Source organism: Takifugu rubripes, chromosome 20, assembly GCF_901000725.2.
Source record: "Takifugu rubripes chromosome 20, fTakRub1.2, whole genome shotgun sequence".
In the NCBI taxonomy this organism is placed as follows: Eukaryota; Metazoa; Chordata; class Actinopteri; order Tetraodontiformes; family Tetraodontidae; genus Takifugu; species Takifugu rubripes.
In genome coordinates, this window is record NC_042304.1 from 11,730,015 (window position 1) to 11,749,966 (window position 19,952).

At 44.5% G+C, this 19,952-nt stretch overlaps 1 protein-coding gene across 5 annotated transcripts; it reads left to right on the forward strand.

Moving 5' to 3' along the window:
- Positions 1–6,209: 6,209 nt before the first annotated feature.
- Positions 6,210–17,390, forward strand: LOC115247345 (uncharacterized). Of its 5 annotated transcripts, none has more exons than XR_003886416.1 (4): positions 6,210–7,340; positions 7,472–7,550; positions 7,642–7,826; positions 16,352–17,390. XR_003886416.1 is itself a non-coding variant. In XM_029828792.1 (4 exons), the coding sequence occupies exons 1-4, from the start codon at positions 6,785–6,787 to the stop codon at positions 16,651–16,653; spliced, it is 774 nt and encodes a 257-aa protein (XP_029684652.1). In that variant the 5' UTR covers positions 6,210–6,784; the 3' UTR covers positions 16,654–17,390. The 5 variants fall into 5 exon arrangements, 3 of the variants coding, with proteins under 3 accessions (XP_029684652.1, XP_029684649.1, XP_029684651.1); XR_003886417.1 differs by having other exon boundaries at positions 6,210–6,968; positions 7,467–7,550; XM_029828792.1 differs by having other exon boundaries at positions 6,210–6,968; positions 7,642–7,850.
- The last annotated feature ends 2,562 nt before the right edge of the window (positions 17,391–19,952 follow it).

Genomic DNA, 19,952 nt, shown 5'->3' on the forward strand with positions numbered 1-19,952 from the left:
ACTGTCACAGTTCGATAGAGGTATCTGCTCCACAGCCTAATTCCCAGATAATCCCTTGGGCCGGCCTTTCAAAGCTAAATGTTAATTTGATATTGTTGATTTTAAAAGGCTAGGCAGAGTTGGTAGAACAATGGCTGTTAACTAACAGCTTTTTAAAAACAACATAAAATAAACAGTAGATTTTTGTTCACGCCTGCACAGAATTTGGAAGTCTACAAGGCTCTAGGGGTAAGAGGGGTAAGAGCCTGGGGTAAGAGGGTCTGGGGATCCATTTGGATGTGGGCCCACAGTACCTCTGTGTCTTGGTGGCAGGGGGAGCTTGCCCTCTGGCTATGTATGGAACCGCTCCTGCCGCCCCCCCTTTGAGATGCTCCCTGTCGTTACTCCCTATTGGTGTGGGTAGGGGAGCGTGCTAGTGACTCAGGCAGACAGTTGTAATTAAGGCCAGCTTCTCAACCGGATGAGCAGCAGGAGATAATATGGATGTGTGCAAACTCCCCTCACCCCCCAAATCCACCTCAACCACCCTACCTCCACTCACATACTTGCACACACAGGCACACGCAAAAGTACGGGCAGCTTAATGTATGTGACTGTGTGAGATGAAAGCGTCAGAAATCTCTGTAATGAATTGAACAAGTAGGACACTATTCATTAGAGATTCATTTGTGTACACAGGCATCGGCACGCCATTATATTCATCCTCAAAAATTCCCCAATTCTGTCAGCAGAATCACAAAGATGTTTTTGTGCGTTCTGTTCGCCGGTTAGTCAGGATGGGTGCGTTCCCTAACGGGACCATAAACACTTGCTTTGGTTGCTCTCTGCTCAGAGAGATGACAGAAAACTGCATAAAATTTTAAATGCCGCCATCGAAGATGGAGAAGTATGTCATTTCCACTGTTCCAGGGATCTGAGGGAGGAAAGAAATACGCATTTGGATTATACATTTGTTGGGCTTAGCATCAGCGGGAAACTCCAAGTTTATTTGTGCAATATTCCAAGCTCAGCATTAACCCCGATGGGTTCCGGTATTAACGTATTGATCTCCTCGACTGCACCAATTTAGTAGGACAAAGTGAGGATTTATGCCAATTAAACAAGATCACATAAATGCCTTCTTCTATTCTCCCTGCAGGCTCCTGGTACGTTTAGGTTAGATTTTGACATTTGTATTGATTAATTTTAAAGGCCATTAACAGGAGAGCTCTGCTGGTTGTGGTGATTGTGACTCTGGAACACCTGATCTGATTTGGGAGCTGTAAAAAAATGACCTGTGACTTTTTAAATCACAGCTCAGAACTATTTAAAATTGCTTTCAACCACTTATAGTGTTCGATGATCAATGTCTGCTTTTATTTCTAAGTCGTGTTCAGAATTGTGATCAGTCATCTTTACTTTTGTTTCTAGAATATGTTACTAGTCGAGAGCTTCTAACTGTTTGACACATAATTTGCTATGGAAACGCCTTCTAGGCCCTAGATCTTAACATTAATTCAGGTTTAGACCTCCGGACATTTTGTTTTGCATTTCTGACGTGATCACTAGCTGTGGCCAGTTAGTAATAAAAAAAAGAAAAATGGCAGAAATAAGTGCTGGGGGGCTGAGCCCAGGCTGCTGCATTCAAACACGGGAACAAAAGTAGAGGAACCTCCTCCACATAAGGAAGAGCTGTCTGAGGCGGCTCAGGCCCTTGTTCAGGGTACCTCCACAATGCATCCCTCGGGAGGTGTTTCAGACATGTCCAACAGGGAGAAGACCCAAGGGCAGACACAGGACATGCTGGAGAGATTACATCTTTGGCTCAGGAACGGTGCTGTGTCCTCCCAGAGGACCTGTTGGAAGTGGCTCTGGGTTTCCCTGCAATAACTGCTGCCCCTGGGACCCGGACCTCGGACAAACAGTGGCAAAGGAGGAGCAAGTACCATCAATCAGCAGCTTTAGATGGCAATTTTGGAGTTGAACTCATCAAACCGCCGCACCTTTTCTATTTAAGTCAGACAGTGCTGACACATTACATTGTTACAACTCAGAACATGTTGCTGTTAGGCTACAGTAAACAAGTAAAACTGCAAACTGCGAGTTAAATAATCAAAACTGTTGCACATACATGGCAGCAGGGCTGTATCTAAACTAAATTTGGGTTCTGTATGTTATTTAAATCGACCTTCCATCATCCAAGTGCTAAATTTTGGCCCACTCCAGTGCTGAGATTGCGTCATTGCTTGGCTCCCTGAGTCTTCATTGAATAGACACTTCCTGTCCTTAAGAGCCATGATTAACCAGCCCTTTACGCACCCAAGCACTCAACACTTTTGTCACCAGTACACCTCACTTCCCCCCTCAACAGGAGCTCTGGGGCCCAGTCAAAAACACGAGTACAATCAATGTAAGCCACAATTGTTTGCAACACCAGTCCTTTTGTCATTTGCCTCTTTTTTTGGTAGTAGACTGAGGACCCCATTGCAATAAAGCTCTCAACAAGTTTAGAGCCCCACGCCGTCTCTCTGGCTCGGGGCGTTGCCTCCAATTACAGTGCTATTGAGACCCCTCTCCTGTAATTACACACAAGGCTTTTTTTTCCCAGCGTGCTCTGAAAAGTCCCTCCGTTTGCATATGAATCGCATGAAGTAGTGAAAATCAGCTTTTGTTTAGCTATAAGAGCTGAATCGGCTGTGTTCTTTTTAAATATTAGGTAGATTTCAACTGAGAAGATGTTCTTATTATGTCCAATTTAATGACAGGTGCAAAGGAGAGAGTTAAGGGGTCAAAACCAAATACAGAACAAGAAAAATGGGTGAGTATAAAACATTACCGGATTTTGTAGATACCCACAATCATACAGGTCTCATTTGAGGACAAACTAACTGCTTGTATTATAGGGGTTTTTGTTTTCGATTAATAAAGGAAATTTTAGTGAATGATTTGCCCAAATCCTTTTTAATGTTTTTTTTTTATTTTTAATAAAATGTTCAGATGCTGAAGTTACCTTTAAAATGTTCTCTTGCTATGTATAAATAATTCAAAGGGTATAAAAAAAAGGATTCAATTTCATTCAGCTTTTTCATTAAAAATGTTGGGTTTTTTTTTTAATCTTTTGGCCTTTACAATTCTGATCTTGTCACGATTTTTAGGAGAAAAGTACAAGACTGGGTGAATTCTTCTTGTTCTTTTTGTCAGGTTTCTTCTACCTGGATTGATTCTTTCATTACTTATCGCTGCAATATTCTCTGTCACGGTGATTTGTTTGGACTGTTATCAGGGCATTTCAGATTCTCTCCGGGGAGGTTTTGTGACAGGAAACCGTTTGATGACTTTTGTTTGTGCTCCACCGCGGCGGTTCATGCGATGCCTTCATGTTCATGGAGAACAGAGGGAAAACGCCTGTCATCCCACGTCTACGCAGCCGCGAACATCACCATGAATTCGGCGACGTCTCGCACGTTGTGTGACGCTGAAGGATTGCTAATGGTGCCGAAGCTCCCTTTGTGTCTATGCAGAAACATATAGTGAACAGGTGATGCTGTCGGACATCAAGCGCTGGAAGAGACGAGGTCAGCGGCGGAAAAAAGACACAGATGGTGCGAAGACGCCATCTTTATCCTTCCTGTATGTTCAGCAACAGGGTTGCGACATGATATGAGCGAGACGTGAAAGATGTGAAAAGACATGAAGACTAAATGTGGCTCAGATCTCCTCGATTTGTGTTCTTTATTTAATACTGTGTTGTTTTATAGAAGCCTTTTCTCTCACCCATTTGCTCTCTCACACACACTTGCATGCACACACACACACAATGGGAAGAAAGAAAGCATAAAAGGGGTTTGTACAAGGATAAAGAAGAAAAGACAAGAGTGTTGGGAGGTGGTCGGCAGGGTGCAAGCATGGATGTGCGAGTGTGTGTGTGTGTGTGTGTGTGTGTGTGTGTGTGTGTGTGTGTGTGTGTGTGTTAGGGGACGAGGATTCTCCTCCTTCACACTTCCTTTGTCTTGGACTAATTCCACAATCTTGTCCCCAAGAAAAGGGTCCCACAGACAGTATTTTAAAAGGGCCCCTCAAGCGTGACCTCTCATTATGTACAGACACTCCCCTTACAAATGAAAGGGCCCCTCGGGGCATCAAGCACTAGCAACAGAAATAAAGAATCACACCAAGCACATTTGCATTTGATTTGATTATCCTTCATGGTTGATACATGGTCCTCGCCGCTTCTGTTGGGAGACCGTTTAGAGAAGCCTTCAACTTGACAACCTGTGCTTCACATATTATTCTGAAAGAAACAGAATTCCTTGAGTATTACCATAACCTGGAACAATGCGTAGTGGCTTCCATTGGTAACGTTAAGTATCGCTTTTACCATTATGAAAAGGTGATACTGTAATTCCCCTCCAAACAGGACTGCCTTCATCCAAAATTTGTCCATTTAGTTTGGAAATTTGATTCCCAACTTAGTTTTCATAATTCTAGGACATTGTTTCCATGATAGTGGTGGGCTGCTGGAGCCTATGTCTGCATTCAATGGAAGGAGCACACCCTGGAGAGTTCTCCAGTCTGTTAATGGACAAAATACAAACACACACGCACGCACACACACACAGACATGCACGCACACGCACACACATACACACACGCACGTACACACACACACACACATGCACACACACACAGAGATCATTGTATTTTTCTCTTTGTGAGGACTTTCATAGACACGATGCACTAGCCAGCTCCTTATCGTAATCCCAACCATCAAAACTCACCCCCTCACCCAAATCCTGACCCGAATCTAAACCCAAATCTCATCCCAACCTAAAATCACGTCCTTCGAATTTGTGAGGACAAGCCAGAATGTCCTCACTTCCCCAATAGGTATTTACTTTGCTAATGGAATGGACATTTTGTTACTCAATGTTTTGCAAATACCAGAACACACACACACACACACACACACACACACACACACCATCCTTAAGCCATTTGCACACCAACACCAGATTACACATTAGTGGCATCATGATTACCCATCTGTAATTAGCCAGTATTTCAAAGATGACCTTGATGAAGAGGCCGCTCACTGATTGGACTTTTACCCTCAGCAAATCAGTGTAAGTTTATAAGTGCAAAAAAATAGAAAGCAAACAGCATGTAATGTAATTTCTATGAAGTACATTAGTGTCCAGTCTGTTGTTTATGGAAAATCTCTTTGTGCTTTGTGGTCACCTCTTATATTCCTGTCGTTGCAGTAAAATGTCATTCTCCGTGCACTTTTTATGAATACTGGAGATGAACCGTGGATCACCAGTGACATTTCTGTCTCATCAGTATTGGTTTCTAACCATTTTGGACAGAAAAAAAATGCTACTGCTGATTAAATGCTGAATACAAAATTGGAGAATGGCTGTATGTGAAGGCCTGGCCTGCAAGGTTGTTTTTAATTTTCTGGACATGGTCCAAACACAGATGCTGTCTGATCTATCCAACAGACACATTTTCATTACAGCTCAATTCAACTGCAACATAGAGCCTGTATAACTCTTAACCAACATTTTTACTTTAACTTCATTTAACCTTTAAACTGTCAAATATTTGCTGCACGGAAACTCCAGCATAATCAAAAATAGCAGCGATTCCTAACCCAAGGTGATTTACTGGAACCACTCCGGACCCCTGCTTTGAAATCGCTGCCGCAGCAAAGGCAGATTCATCTGAAGCACATGGGGATCATTGAAAAAGTTACTACTCGTTTGTTCCTCTCTTAACTTTCTATTTACAGATACGTGGGTTTGTCAAACTGCAGAAATGTGGTCATATGTTTTTGCTCCGAGGCTGCTCAGATGCTCCGCTTTCCTGTTCCTGTTTGCCTGGTGTATGCGTGCGTGTGTGCATGTGTGTGTGTGTGCGTGCGTAAGCACATGTCTGCGGGGCAGCTGTGTCCTCGATATGTAGGGACCTGACCCAGCTGTCACAACCCATGCTGTGGGAGGTCTCTCTGAGAGCAGGGAATAAAATGCATACATTCATCTCCAAACAGGATCTGATAGGAAACTGCCACTATTTAATGTAATTTATGTGAGTCCCCTCTGAACCCGTATCAACTTTAATTCCTCATAGTATTTGGTAACGTTAAATGAGATTGGACGTTGGAATAAAGCTTCTTTGGCAGGCTGCGTATTTTCTCCAAGTCGCGCACTACTGCGGTGACTGTTCGGAAGTATAGAAATAGCATTTTAATCCCTGCAAAATGAAAGTGCAGAGCACTCTGTCTCTAATCTAGAACTGCGCAGCATTGCTTCTTTGAAAACTGAACGTATTCCACGAACTGATGGCCGTCACAATGTGTTTAGCTATTTCTGTGTTATAAAATGAAGAGATCTATTCAGAATTTTTGCTCCCTGGGATTTTCCTTTTGTATTTACACAGCAACAAAATAGCACCAATGGTGGAGTTCACTATTAAACATAAAAGATTGAGACTGTGGAGGCATCTAAAGCCCATTTTCATCCATTTTTGTGTCACACTGGAAACTGTGCAGCTTATTTAATTGTGTATCCTCCTCGCCATCGCGCACAGTGCTCACAGCGCTGTGGGGTTAAATATAATGCAGACGAAGCCTTTAAAGCAAATGCAATCTGAAAGGCTGGCAAAGGCGAAGAGACGCAGCTGTCGGCGAGGCCTGTCTTTTTTAAGGGCTGCCCTTAATGATTGGAGACAGTTGGCAATTACGTAAGCATTCACTTTTAGGCCATTGGGCCGTACACAGTGTCGAGCCCCCCGGACCCTGGCGCACATGCGAAAACGGGAAGATGAGCGGAGCAGGAGGTGGAGGAGGAAGGTGGGGGTGGGCGAACAAGAGCCGGAACAGAAGAGACGGGGAGCTTGCCAAGAACCAACAGGGGAAAAAGTGTTGCACGTGCTGGCGGATGGAGGCAGAGCGACATATACAGACGGACGGATGGAAAGGGGGGATGGAGGTATGGAGAGTGAGATGACAAAAGAAATGTGAGCGCAGATGAAAGGGTGGCGGGACAATGTAGGAATAAAAGATGTGGGGGGAAATGAAAGTGTGGGGAGGAGAAACTGCCATCACTCTTCATCACAGCTGTTCTAGGCTGCATTAATTACATGAAGAAGAAAAAGAGGAAGAAGAAGAAGAAGCAGAAGTGGCCTCAGCCTATTGTCCATTATCCAGTAAGCCCAACACTCTCACTGGTCTGGTACTGGATGAGGGTGGAGAACGTCTGCAACCCAGAGCTGGATCAGCAGATGCAGATGACACAAAACAACTGTTGGGTGTCGGGGGAGCGTGGACAAGGTCCAGGAGAAGATCAAAGAAGTGAAGCATTGTGGGAATCTAACAGACAAGTTTATCATTTGTCATTGAACCATTGTAAAGGCAAAAATCATTTCCTAAACCTCTCTGTTTGTCTCCAAATGTTTTTGCCATTGTGGCGTTTGTCTGGTTTGTCAAGGTCAGTGATTGTCATGGAGACCAGGAGTTTGCTCTGTTTTCAATACAATAAGGGGCAGGAAGCTTTTGACCTCGCCGTTTACAAGTAAGAAATCACATAAAAATGGTTTGCAAACATCAGCAGAATTAGTTCACTTGTCAGGATTCATTAACAATATTTACTTTATTTTTGATAGTGTTTGTGCGGGGCATGAAGTGCATGCACGCACTGTGCCAAGGTCAGAGCGTGCGCCTCAGCACGCTAACCGGGCGGACTGCGTTCCTGGGAGGAGGATATCAAGCGTGTTCCCCAACACAGGAGCTGTCGCTGGCCTTTACTTGATGAGCAGACGTATCAGGGTGCTTGAGAGGCCTCTCACACGTGAGCCCTCTCGTCTCTTATCAAGTATGTACAAATGTTATGGAGCAAAGGGCCTTTATGCTCCTGTTCTCTCGGTGGCTCTCGGCCAGCTGGTTCCTTCGCAGTCATCCTATTCAAAGTCAAGATTGATCGGATTTTTAGATAGTTTGGATAGTTTAGATAGTTTGTCTCAAATGTGTTTAATCCTGATGAATCCACAGCTACCATGTTATTAATCAGATTAATTTCAGTTTAAAAATAAATACGCGACCTGACCAACACGTGATGAGCATTGAGGCAGCACTGAAATGGAAACTCCGTCCTGCCCCGTGAGCATCTCTCTACATACAGTACTTCTTACTAGTCCTCGCCATATTTTCATGCCCTTGAGCCCATTGTGTGGGCCAGCAGGTCCTTGGGTGTGAACCCGCCTCTTCTCCAAGCATGAGCTCCCAGCTACAACATTAGCGTGACATGTTGTGCACGCCTTAATTGCGCTACAAAAACGAAGGCGTTAATTCTAAAAATGAATCATCCTGCATTCAGGCGTTAATTTTGACAGTCCTAATTCTGTGACTACTATAGTAGCTTGGACCGTCGGCTCACAACACGTGCAGGATTTTTTTTAACTCATCATTTTAAACTGTGTAACAGTTTTAATGGTCAAGCTACAGTCATAAAATTCATCTTCTACGTTAAAAACACAATCAAATAAATAAAAAAGACAATGGAGAACAAGGAGATTGTAATATGAATAGAGGTCTTATTGCATTTGCGCATGATGTGATGGAATGTGTGTTATTTTAGTGCCCTTAGTAAACGTATGGCAGTGGGAGAAACTGCGGTGAATCTTTAAAAGGCTGAAATCACCTTGTGGCTTATGTGATTAGCTACTCGGGGTGAGGCAGCGAACACTGTGAACGTGTCCATAAATGTCCCTGCGAACAGTTCTGCCATTTACGTCCCTGAGCAATGAAAACAAGGCGGCGATAAGCGGCGTCATTTGTGCGTTATTGTGCAGAATTCAGGTCTAATGAATGTAGGCGCCTTTCAAAGAAAAATACACCTGCACCAATTGTAATATGATTGTAATGACTATTATTGATGGTAATTACATACTAATCACAGCAGGAGCTGTGCTGGAAATGCTCCCCCCCCCACACACACACACAAAAAAAGCACTGCAGAAAATCAGATGTAATACTACTACTGCTACATTTGATAGCGTAGAGCATGTTTGATTTGTATTCTTAAAACCCTGTTTAAACATATAGTGTGCTAGTGCTAATGTGGAGTGTTCGTGGTTCTTCTCTACAGCCATGGAGACCCTCTGATTCTATTGCGATGAGCGAGGTGCCAGTGGTGGCTGGTATCCACTGGCACGCTTTGTTTGTCTGTTTAAAGCAAATGTCTGAGTGAGGAAGCTGCAACAAAAGGAGCTGTGTTTATTCCCTCAGACAGCCCTGTCACATTGGGTTTGTATACGCAGAAACATTATCTTAATAGATTAAGTCTCACTCGAGAGAGAGAGAGAGAGAAAGTGAGAGCGGCCTGGCCGTGACGCGTTTAATGACCGCTTGATTTACCGGGTATTTTACCATTGACCAATTAATCCTTTTGACTTTCATACCTGCGTTTATATCCGCGAACAATATCGGACAGCGTGCTCAAAAAAGAGGGCCCAATCCACAATCAAACATCACGTATGATCATAAATCATATATTTATAATCCTAATGGGCCCCTGTGATGAAAGCCTCCATCCATCACAGGCCAACAATGCCACAGAACAGCCATCCAGCAGACAGCTGCTTTAAAGCCCGCAGACCTCATTTGCATCCTTCACTTCCTGCATCCTTCGGTGCTGTGTGACATGCCAGCCAGTTTGTCTCCCGTCTCATCACTTGTAAATTCCAAACGGATTACCCCCCCACCACCACCACCACCACACCCCACCCACCCACACCAGAGTCTTCTGACACGTTGGTAAGGAACCGCTTCGATTTTAAAATAAATAAATAAATAAATAACTTGCAGGGCGGCTTGTCAAGCTGCGATTGCTAATCTACGAAGGAGGATTTGAATAAGTCCTCGGTGGCTCTGCTCTCTCTCTCTCTCTCTCTCTCTCTCTCTCCTCAATCTCTTCCTCATCCCTCGCTCAGCAGCAGACTTAGAAGGAGGGCCCCTCTTCGAGAGCCCATCGCACTAAGTGAGATTAATTTCAACATCATAAATAACCGTTAGCGGGTCACCACAGGGAACTTAAAGACATTCCACTTTAGAGGGAGAGGGGGAGAAAACGTATTTGACTCTGGATTAACCATTTCAAGTTTAAATTCTTAATCCAGTCATTGTCTCAGCACCCACTGCAAAGCCAGAAGGGGGGACACCACCAACGTGTGACTCCTATTTTTTCCCCCCTGGGAAGAATCAGGAATAAAAAATTACATATACAAAAACTGTGCACGTCTTAATGACCTCATTAGAGCTTGACTTCCTGTCCTTGCACATTTATGTTAGATAAATGTGAAATGATTAATCAAATTAAATGAATAATACCATACTTGAACAAATGAATGTTTGCAGCCATAAATGCATTTTTAAAAAAACAACTCAGAATTCATTATTTATTAAAGCTTCAGCCTTGTAATTTATTGTAATAGTCTTGATTTTCAAGACCCAGTTTTGGAGTGGGAGCGTTCCAGTTTGCTGTTTTCACTATTAACGCGGTTACACTGAGTTACTATTAACACCGAGTTAATGGTGTGTGTGCATCTAAAGCTGCATTATGTATTTTATATTATCAAGCAGTGCTCATACCACGTTAACCTCAAACCTATTAGCTAAACGAAGCAGCGCTGCTGAGTTGTGACATCTGACAACATCAATTTGCTGTTTAACCGGCAGATTTTTACCTGGTGAGACACAGGAGACAAAGATAATTCTAAAGTTAAAAACAAACACTTAAAATCTTCCTGTGACAGAACCGATCCCATTCACAAACATCTTTAAGTATTAAAATGCGATATATTTTCGTACTCGTGCACCCAGTGGGCCCCCACCCGACTCTGCATTAAACAGTCACGCGCGCACATTTTTGCAGCGAAATCGGCACAACCCGAGCGAACAACGTCAAATTCATCACATCTAATTTCCGAAAACACAAATACCCGATTTCTCTGTTAAAAAAATTGGAAAAAGAGCACAAGCTAAGCGGCATTGCACTGACCTTAACTCAAACCGCCCTCCCCGCTTTCCTGCAGCTGAATTCCTGCATGTTGCTCTCTATTTATTTGAGGGTGTCAAGGCCTGTTCCGCCTTGTTTACTGTTAAGAGGATGAAAATGAGGAGCCAAATAGTGCTCCATTTATAAGCCTGTTTATACATGCTAATACCGAGGGCTGTTTTGCACCCACAGCGGCACTGCTGGATGTGACTCAATCAACACAACGGTGCCCCCAAACACGTCTTCGCAACCTTAGAAACATGCACAAAGCCAAATGTTGATAGTGGCAATGAGCAGCAAAATGGCTTCAATAGATACAGGGACATCTCTTCATTCTTCCGAGGTGTTGACGAACAACTGTTTCCGCAGGCAGAGCGACCGTCTCCCCGTGTGAAGTGGTTTAATCTGCTGAGCAGCCTTAAAGGAAGCACATTTCTCAAATGGAAAAGCCACACACTGATATAAGAGGGCCGATTTGTGCTTAGTTGGCTGTCACACAAGGGAACTTGCTACCCGCAACAACACTTATGTCAGATGATATATCACCTCGACAAAGTTTCATTGCAATCGCACCCGGGAAGAATGTTCTAACCCTTATGGCGCGAGTAATGAAATTCTCTTTTGATATTTACTGCTTAAAGGGGTCGTCAACAAGAGCTTCACATAGATGTTCCATTCTTTCCTGGAAACACAGGAAATTTTCAATGCGTGCCGGCGGATTTGTTGCTCCGGTGGGGACGAAGGAAAAGGACAAAGTGAATGACATCATCGCTCCCTCGGTGACATCATTCCGCTCTCGACCATATGGCTTCATGTCCGAACACACAGCAGCTCAGCTGTCACTCCTTTTCATTGCTTCACATTTGGAAATCAAAATATTTATATGTATATACATACACCGATTTTTAAGAGTTTTTAAATATCTCCCGCCAAATCATGCAGCAACCATAGTAGGGGGAGGAGCTTATTGTTTTCTGCCACCAGAAGGCGACCTTGATGTGGCAAGTTTTGTTCATCTTACGATGTATTAAGCTAATAAAAATATGCATTACAGGCGATTGTGATTCAAATTTAAACACAAGGGCCTCTGGTTAGAGAAGTTTGATTTACATACTGTTAGAGGAGCCTTTATTTCTGTCAAAAAAAACCCGTCAGAACTTTTGTTTCAGTCCAGATGGAACTATCTGCAGGCGTGTGAATACATCTGCATATTCCAGAGTTGAAAAGTCCACTCGCCCCGGGATTTGGTCAGACTGAATTTCCTCTTGGCCAGTCAAACCGGTGTTTACGTCTGACATCATTGACACAGACAGCACCGATGTGTCCGGTTGGTGCCCGGGATGTCTGAGATGTCCGGCTGGGAGAAAACTCGCCGCCCTCCTCCTCTGCCAACACTCGGGGACACAAACAGGGCTTTTAATGCGAGTTGACATGAAGGTACGAGGTATGGCGAGCGGGTGCTCCGACACCTGAACAGGACCACCCCCCTCCCCCTCAGGAGATCTCACTTTTTTGGAACGAATGATGATAATATGGTTGGTAAACACTGGCGCCGTGGACCTCCCATGTTGCTGAATTCGTAAGTGACAGGTCTTGACAGGGGAGACTCTAAAACCTGCTTAAATGGTTTAAAATCAGAATTTCTGATTTCTGAACAGGGTGAAGTGGGCGGGTACTTCCTGCCTCCACGGAGCACTTTTCAGCACCTCCCCCGATTCCACCGCAAACGGGACATTTTCTTGCCAACACATGGCTGAACTCTGTCTCATGGTGTTTCACACGCTCGTAAGCAGCACAGTGCCTCAAACAAACAGCTTGTCCAAATTGAAATATAAATAGGTAAGGATAGACGGCCGAGGCAAAATCCGCAATACCTCCAGAGCGCGTGTGTGTTGCCCTTTTTGTCATCCATCTTGATTTGCTGCCTCTCTCCATTTGTACACAGTCACTGCGTCCTGCTGCCCGATTATGGGTGCCGTTTTCCCAAGGAAGACACATCCGATGGGCAGACAGACGGACAGATGGGCGAGCGCGACACCCATGCAGATTTATTATTTGTGCAGTTGCTCAGCTGTGTTTACCCTGGACCCTTGGCTGAGTATTAGGTAGCAGCGCCCAGGACTGCAGCACCACAAATCCCCTCCATCGCCCCTTCCAATTTTTCATAACATGCCCTCTGACACTAATAATCCCCCCGTCCCAAAAAAAAAATCCCCACAGTCGCTTTCCTCAAAAAAACACAATTCAAAGTGGAAGCTTTATTTAAGGGGGATTTAGCGCTAATGTCGTGACAGTTCCCCAATTAGGTCGTCCCGGGGTGAAGTCATCAGGAGTGTAGGAGTGCTCCCTGCTCCTCTGAGGATGGAAACATTGACAGGATTTAGAGTTCAAGTGGCTTGACTGGCGGCGTGCAACTCCGGGACATACGTTTAAAACGGTATATATGAGAAATAGCATCCAAATGGGACTCAAGACAAACACCGCGGCCCTCCTAACAACCTAAGGAAGGTTCACATTTCCCCTGAGGTTTGTTTTATGGCTGTTTTACGGATGGAAGCAGGGAGGGAGCATGTGTTTCATGAATTAATCCACCCTGAAATGTCAAGCAGTGACAGGTTCCTGTGTACATTGTTGGAATCTATCAGGACACGCATGTATTTGGATCCAAATAATCCAAATCCAAATTATACAGTCCTGTTTGTTTACTGGAGGCATTTGAAGCTCGCTGGAGGAATCAGACCTGAAAACCTGAAATTGGCATTTAATATTAGCTATTTTAGTACTTAAATACAACATATATGAAAGGTCAACCTTCATCATATTCAGCGAAACACAAGCAAAACCAAGTCCAAAACTTTTGTTTCCTGACCCCCTGCTGCAAATCTATATAGAACGGTTGGAATATTTATACTATCATATAAAGATCATCCTTTTTCTTCTGGCCACCTCCATTTTCCTCCTTTCTGATGTCTGATAAATGTGACATCCTGACCGTGTGGAAAGGGCTCGAACTCATCTGATTAATCTAAAGCGTCTGAAACGGTTAAAAAAGGAAAGCGTCGTGCCCATCCGTCCTAAAGCTCCCTGTCATTGCCATGTTATAAAGCCCACTCCATAATGATCCTATTTTGTGCGCTCACTCACTGAAATAATCTGTGCCGAAAGCAAATAGCCTGGAACTGGTGATTGCCTTTGCCAGACGTTTTCTCATTAAATTCCCAGTGAATCAGGCAATTACCAATTCACATACGTAGCATTTGAGGGTTAGCGGATGAAGATGTGGGGGGGGGGGGGGGGGAGAAAGAAAAGGCCAGTTGCGACTGTGGCCGACTATAAATTCACACTTGTCTAAATAAGTCCACCCTGTTTATACTTAAGCACTTTAGTCGCTGCAGTATCCCACAGATAGTAATCCCGCATGTACATTATCCCCTGAGCAACCCCCATCCTGCGCAGCTCCACTTTTGATTTACACCGAGTTAAAACCATCCCTGTCACACCAACACCGCCGCAAAAAGTGCCATCGAATTTCACGGGACATTTCATGCCCCCGCAACCGCCGGATTAAAATCAGTTTGAGTCGCCCAGTTTGAGTTAAAAAAGTCAACCCACACGTGTAGTCCAGGCATTAAGGTGCTCAGCATCAGGCCTGAACGGGGTGGGGGGGAAGAGGGCGCCTCCGTCCAATTGGGACATATGTTGACGAACGCTGTTCACGCTTCACATCTTTTATTCATGCTTGTTAACGATGTAAATCATGTGTCAGTTGACATGCTCGGGCCGATTAGCACATATGGATGCATTTTTACGTGTTATTGAGGTCACATTAGATTCGAGCTGCGGTGGATTAATCACGGTCAGGGCTGATATCGCGGCGAGGGTGAGCGCTCCTCATTTAAATACTAACGAGGCCAGTAAAGACGAGCAAGGGGAAGCATCATGGTTCCACCCGCGTGGACGTGAAGTACGGCGGCCCGTGTGCACACGCGTGCCGTCAGACATATGGAATGTCAATCAACAGGCACCGATGCACATGAACGCAACGTTACCTGGACACAGTTTGCAGATTTGTTGCTTCCGTACATGCAAAATGTGTCAAATGTAATACACACACCCCTAGAATGAAAAATTTAACAGCAACGCAACATCCTGTGACGTGACATGACAAAACCCAGACCGTGGGGGCAAAAGGTAAAAATGGAAAAAAAGGAGGACGCGACAAAAGAACTGAGTCAAAGAGATCCTTAAATAAAAATGATAAAAAAATAAAAGCCTGGAAAAAAAATTCTAAACGGACTAAGATGCCAGGATCTAACAACCGTTTGCATCCCTGGTGAAAAGAGCACAAAATTAATTAGAAAAATAACTCATTAAATGATAATTAAACAAATAATGGCTCTAAATTAAAATATTGGAATAATCACATGAGAGCAAGTCTTTAAAAGTGGGTTTTGAGAACTAACCACAAACAATGTCTAATCTTCATAGCGAGTCATTTCCAAAGCTGAGGGACTCTTATCACAAATCCCTTTTTTAAGGCCTGACCTTGGAGCAGCCTGGAGGGCCACATCCGTGCACGTCACGCCGCAAGACGTCTCCTGTGGGGTCAGCAGTTTGGATAAATAGGTCAGAGCTGGAGCCACGCGAGCTTTAAAAGGGATCTGTAAACTCTTGAGATGCTTCTAAAGGCAACGGGAAGCAGAATTTGGGACGAACAGAACGAAGGCCTCCGTTTGTGTCAGAAACATTTTCTACGTTGCAGCGCTGCAGATACGGCGCGCCAGCGGCGTCGCCGACGGTTTGATGCACACGGGACTTCTGACATCAGTAATCAGCCCCACAATGTCCTCAATCCTCTGTGTACGAACATTAGGTAAAAAAAAAAAAAGCAGCGGGGTGCTAACCTTTGCCATGTGTTATTTGCATTTTCTTTCCCTTCCCACCAGCTCTATCCCTCCCCCCTTTTTTTCTTGCACTGTTTATACGGCCTCAGACGTATCATGATACGCCTCTTTTAACCTTTTCTCCTAGAATCAGAGTCCTCCTTATCTCACCGGAGGGCTACGTGGTTATATAAAGGTTAAATTAAAAACAAGACAATGTTGTTCTTCGCCATCGACTAGCTTCCCACCACCTCATACATAAAGATCTGCATCATCCCTCCTGGAAGGAAAAAAAATAAAAAGAAAGCCTTCCTCACAGTCATCCTCTCAAGATCAAATCAGAAAGCGGCCCGAGATGCGAACAGCGAAGGGAACCGTGGCTCCGGCAGCCTGTCAGCTCCGCTCAAGTCTTTATCTTTTTCCCATGTCTTTCCACAGGGAAGACAAGTGGTGGAGGGCCCTGCCCGGGGAAGGCGGAAGCGTCCATTCTAATATCCTGTCTGGAGCGTATGCCTGCACGTCTATCTGTGGATCTGGCTGGATCTGGTGCTGGGAGGATGCAGCCGCACTGGTATCTGATGTTCTCCGCGGTCCCCCTCGCCTTCCACATTCAACACGGACGAGAGGAGACCCGTCTTCAGGGAAAATTAAGAATCGGAGGGGGAGCGATCCGAAGAGTGTCGCATTGTTGGCCCTTCAGCAATTTAACAAATAGAAATAACAATAGTTGTATTAGCTGAAATAAAATATGGCATTATGTTTACATTCATCAACATCCAGGGTTGGTATTTTACAAAAATGATTAAAGAACACAAAGCCGGTCTTTGTGTGTGTGTGTGTGTGTGTGTGTGTGTGTGTGTGTGTGTGTGTGTGTGTGTGTGTGTGTCTGCATAAAAAATACAGTTTTTTTAAATTAAATTGCATACAATAAATCATGAAATATCAATTATGTCACAGATGTCGCCAAGTAAATCACTTTAATTTTAACATGAACGTGATCTGACGAATGGAAATCTGTACAAAATATTTTCTATTCCTTGTTTGATCCTTGTGAATGTGCAATTTTGTCGCAATACTTCCGATGCATGAGTGCTTCTATTAGTTGTCTCCTCTCAGAGATCAAATATAGCTGTTACATATTCGTTATCATGGCAGAGTAAAGTTAAAGAAAACTCCAGAGGTCCCTCTGACTAACTGTGTTTACCGTGGGGAGAAAACCTCCTTCATGGCACCTCTCCATTTTTGCCTCGCTTGACCTTCTCCTAAAGTACAGGCTCTGAGGTTTTCCCCGGGTTTAAAATAGCCGCTGCTAAATTCTAAGCTATGCTGAGTCATTCGGACAATGTTTCTTCTTTTCCTGCTAACACTGGCACTTTCACCTCACCCGTCGGTGTGCATTATATGGACAGAGTGGCAGAAATATGGCTGAAGGTGTGCAAACAAGCACATTTCTGTGCCTGCAGAGTTTTAGGTGTGAAAAATAAGAAAAATCATGCTGCAGGGGGAGTTTTTTTTATTTATTTTTTTTACAAAAACATGCAAAGAAAACTAGCGGAAATGTCAGGAGACGAGGCGTTAAAGTTTGACTGAAAGCGTGATGTCCAACAGGAAACAACAGGGTCACAACTAACGACAGGAGAGGAGTTAAGATGGCCGCTGTGTTTGGGAATAAAGACACACTCTGAGACAGTCTCGTCCTCGCTCTTTCTGTCTGTCATTATCATGTTTAAGATTCAGTAAAATTAGTGTGTGTGGGGGGGCACACATATTTGGCGTTCCGGTAACTGTCGGCGTTCTGCACTCTGGGAATTTGCACACATGTGGCAGCAAATACAGTAATGTGAAATCTGTTGTGTTGGTTTTTTTTAACCATACACAAGCAACTCGGGTCATCTGTGCCCCCTCCCCCAGGTCAGCTGTGCCCCATTTACTGTCTCGTAATAATGAATATAAACTAAAGTGATTATCAGGTAAGAAAAAAAATCCAAAAGCGTGCCCCATCACCTGTGCCGCTGATCGGTGGTGGTGGAGGGGGGTGTCAGGCCTCTGGTTGGGGTCTCCACTCCAAAAAAAATCAAAACAAAAAGAGACCCCCAATCACAAGCTTGGGGTGCACAGTGCAGCTGCCCTGCTAATGAGATTTTAAAATGGGCCATAATACCCCCTTAAATGGCCCTAAAAAGGAGAATTATATGTGTCATGTGTTGATTTATTCGGGGGGGGTCAGTGTATGTAAGTGCGCATCTGTGTTTTTATTGTGGGCTATTTGATGCAACAATGGCCTGCAGCGAGGTCGACCGTCAGCAGGCTGCACGCTGACAGATGACGGAGCTTCACCTTCACAGATCAGACAGGCGGCAAAATATGAAGTTAGAATCCCCGTTTTTATTGGTTTGTTTTATCTGGATTACAGGTCCGGGAGTCCCTGTCTGATTTAATAGCACAGAGAGACGAAACTTGCTGTGAGACATTCCATTAAATCCTAATCACCACAGTAAACGGTGCCAAAGTCACTGTGAATGTAAACATTTCAGTGGTTTGCTCATGGGTTCACAGCCCAGAGGGAACTGACGATGCGTTCAAGTAACCAAAGTAAACCTGCCTAACCATGTCTTTATATTAAAACTATGTGACAAGTAGGCAGGAACAGACAAGAAAAGGGCATTCATCATGTTTAGATTTCTGTGTGAAAGAAAGAAAGAAAGAAAGAAAGAAAGAAAGAAAGAAAGAAAGAAAGAAAGAAAGGCCAGCTGTGGCTGCTGCTAAAATACGTCCATGGGTTGTTTTTGGGTGCGTGTGTGTGTCTCCCTGGTCTGTGGGTGCACCTCAATGCGTCAGTGTGCGCGACGGACAAATAAATGACTGTACGCAGCCGCTGAAATGAGACTCTGTCCGCGTGTGTGTGCGTGTGTGTCTGAGAGAGACAGAGACGGAGTGTTACGGGCCCTGTCTCAAACCATCTTTTGTATAAGCAATGTATGCTCTTTGTGGGGGGGCGACATTGGAAAACATCGGCATTATAAAGAGCGATCATGTGACGCGCGCATGCAAAGCGCGCAAAAAGAAAATGACAGCCACTCCATCCGCGCACGCGGAAAACAGCGAGTGTGCCGATGATGGAGGGACATCGAGGGCTGATCATAAATAACAGAGAAGCTTTTGGGTCTTGTCATTTGTCTGAAGGGGCGCTGTAAATGTATAAACTACCGTGCGGGGTCGTTTTCTTTGATCTCTTTGATGTGGCTGTAATTTGTGTGTACGCACGGTTGGTTTTGCGTGTGCGTGCGTGCGTGTGTTGGGGGTGTGCGGGGTGTTTGGGGTACTCAGGCGTCTGTGGGCCTCTTTAATTAAAGAGTGCGCCGGGGCCGAGCGCTTGTTTTTAAGATCCAATTTCAAAGTCAGAGTCATGGAGGGGCTTTTTGGGCCGGGAAACGTGTCGGTTTCTCCTCAGACATTAACTCGCCTGATGATGGACAAAACAGCTCGACGTGACGCTGCGGGGATGATTTTTTCTTTCTTTTTTGGTGCGGTCGAACGGTGGGAATGGAACAAAGAGCGCGCTCTCATGCGTCGCCGTGTGACTCTTGAAACGCTGAGTGATTCGCTGTGACGGTCGTGCCGGGCTTTATTTAATGAAGTGGTGATTTGGGAAGGGAGATGGTGGGAGGGGGGACTTTCCATGTTGAGATCGACATTACCCCCTGGTGGACGGACAGACAGGTTGACTTGTTTCATCGTTATTATTTGATCCCATCGTGCCCGGGGTTGGATCTAAACCAGGTCAAACGTTATGAAATGCAGCCTCGACGTGGTGATGACGTGTAAGGGAAAAAGTCACCATTTGCATGCATGTTTTGACAGTGTCCACTGATTTGCTGCAGTTGCAGCCTGACATTATCAGGCCACTGTGACGCACACTTGTTTCATAACCGTAGTTGTATAATTCCGCTGTTTTAAAAAGTTAACACGCGGACCGACACATTAAAGATTTTCCTGCCCTGTCATATACCTTAAAAAATAGAGTATATCATCATTATTG

What these genes read in the sequence shown, in the direction of transcription:
- LOC115247345 (XM_029828789.1), top strand. Translation starts at nt 7,120, where the DNA reads ATGAAGAAGAAAAAGAGGAAGAAGAAGAAGAAGCAGAAGTGGCCTCAG. An exon ending in TTTGACCTCGCCGTTTACAA is followed by an intron (nt 7,551 to 7,641) that starts GTAAGAAATCAC and finishes TATTTTTGATAG; the next exon opens with TGTTTGTGCGGGGCATGAAG. An exon ending in GCCCTCTCGTCTCTTATCAA is followed by an intron (nt 7,851 to 16,351) that starts GTATGTACAAAT and finishes GTCTTTCCACAG; the next exon opens with GGAAGACAAGTGGTGGAGGG.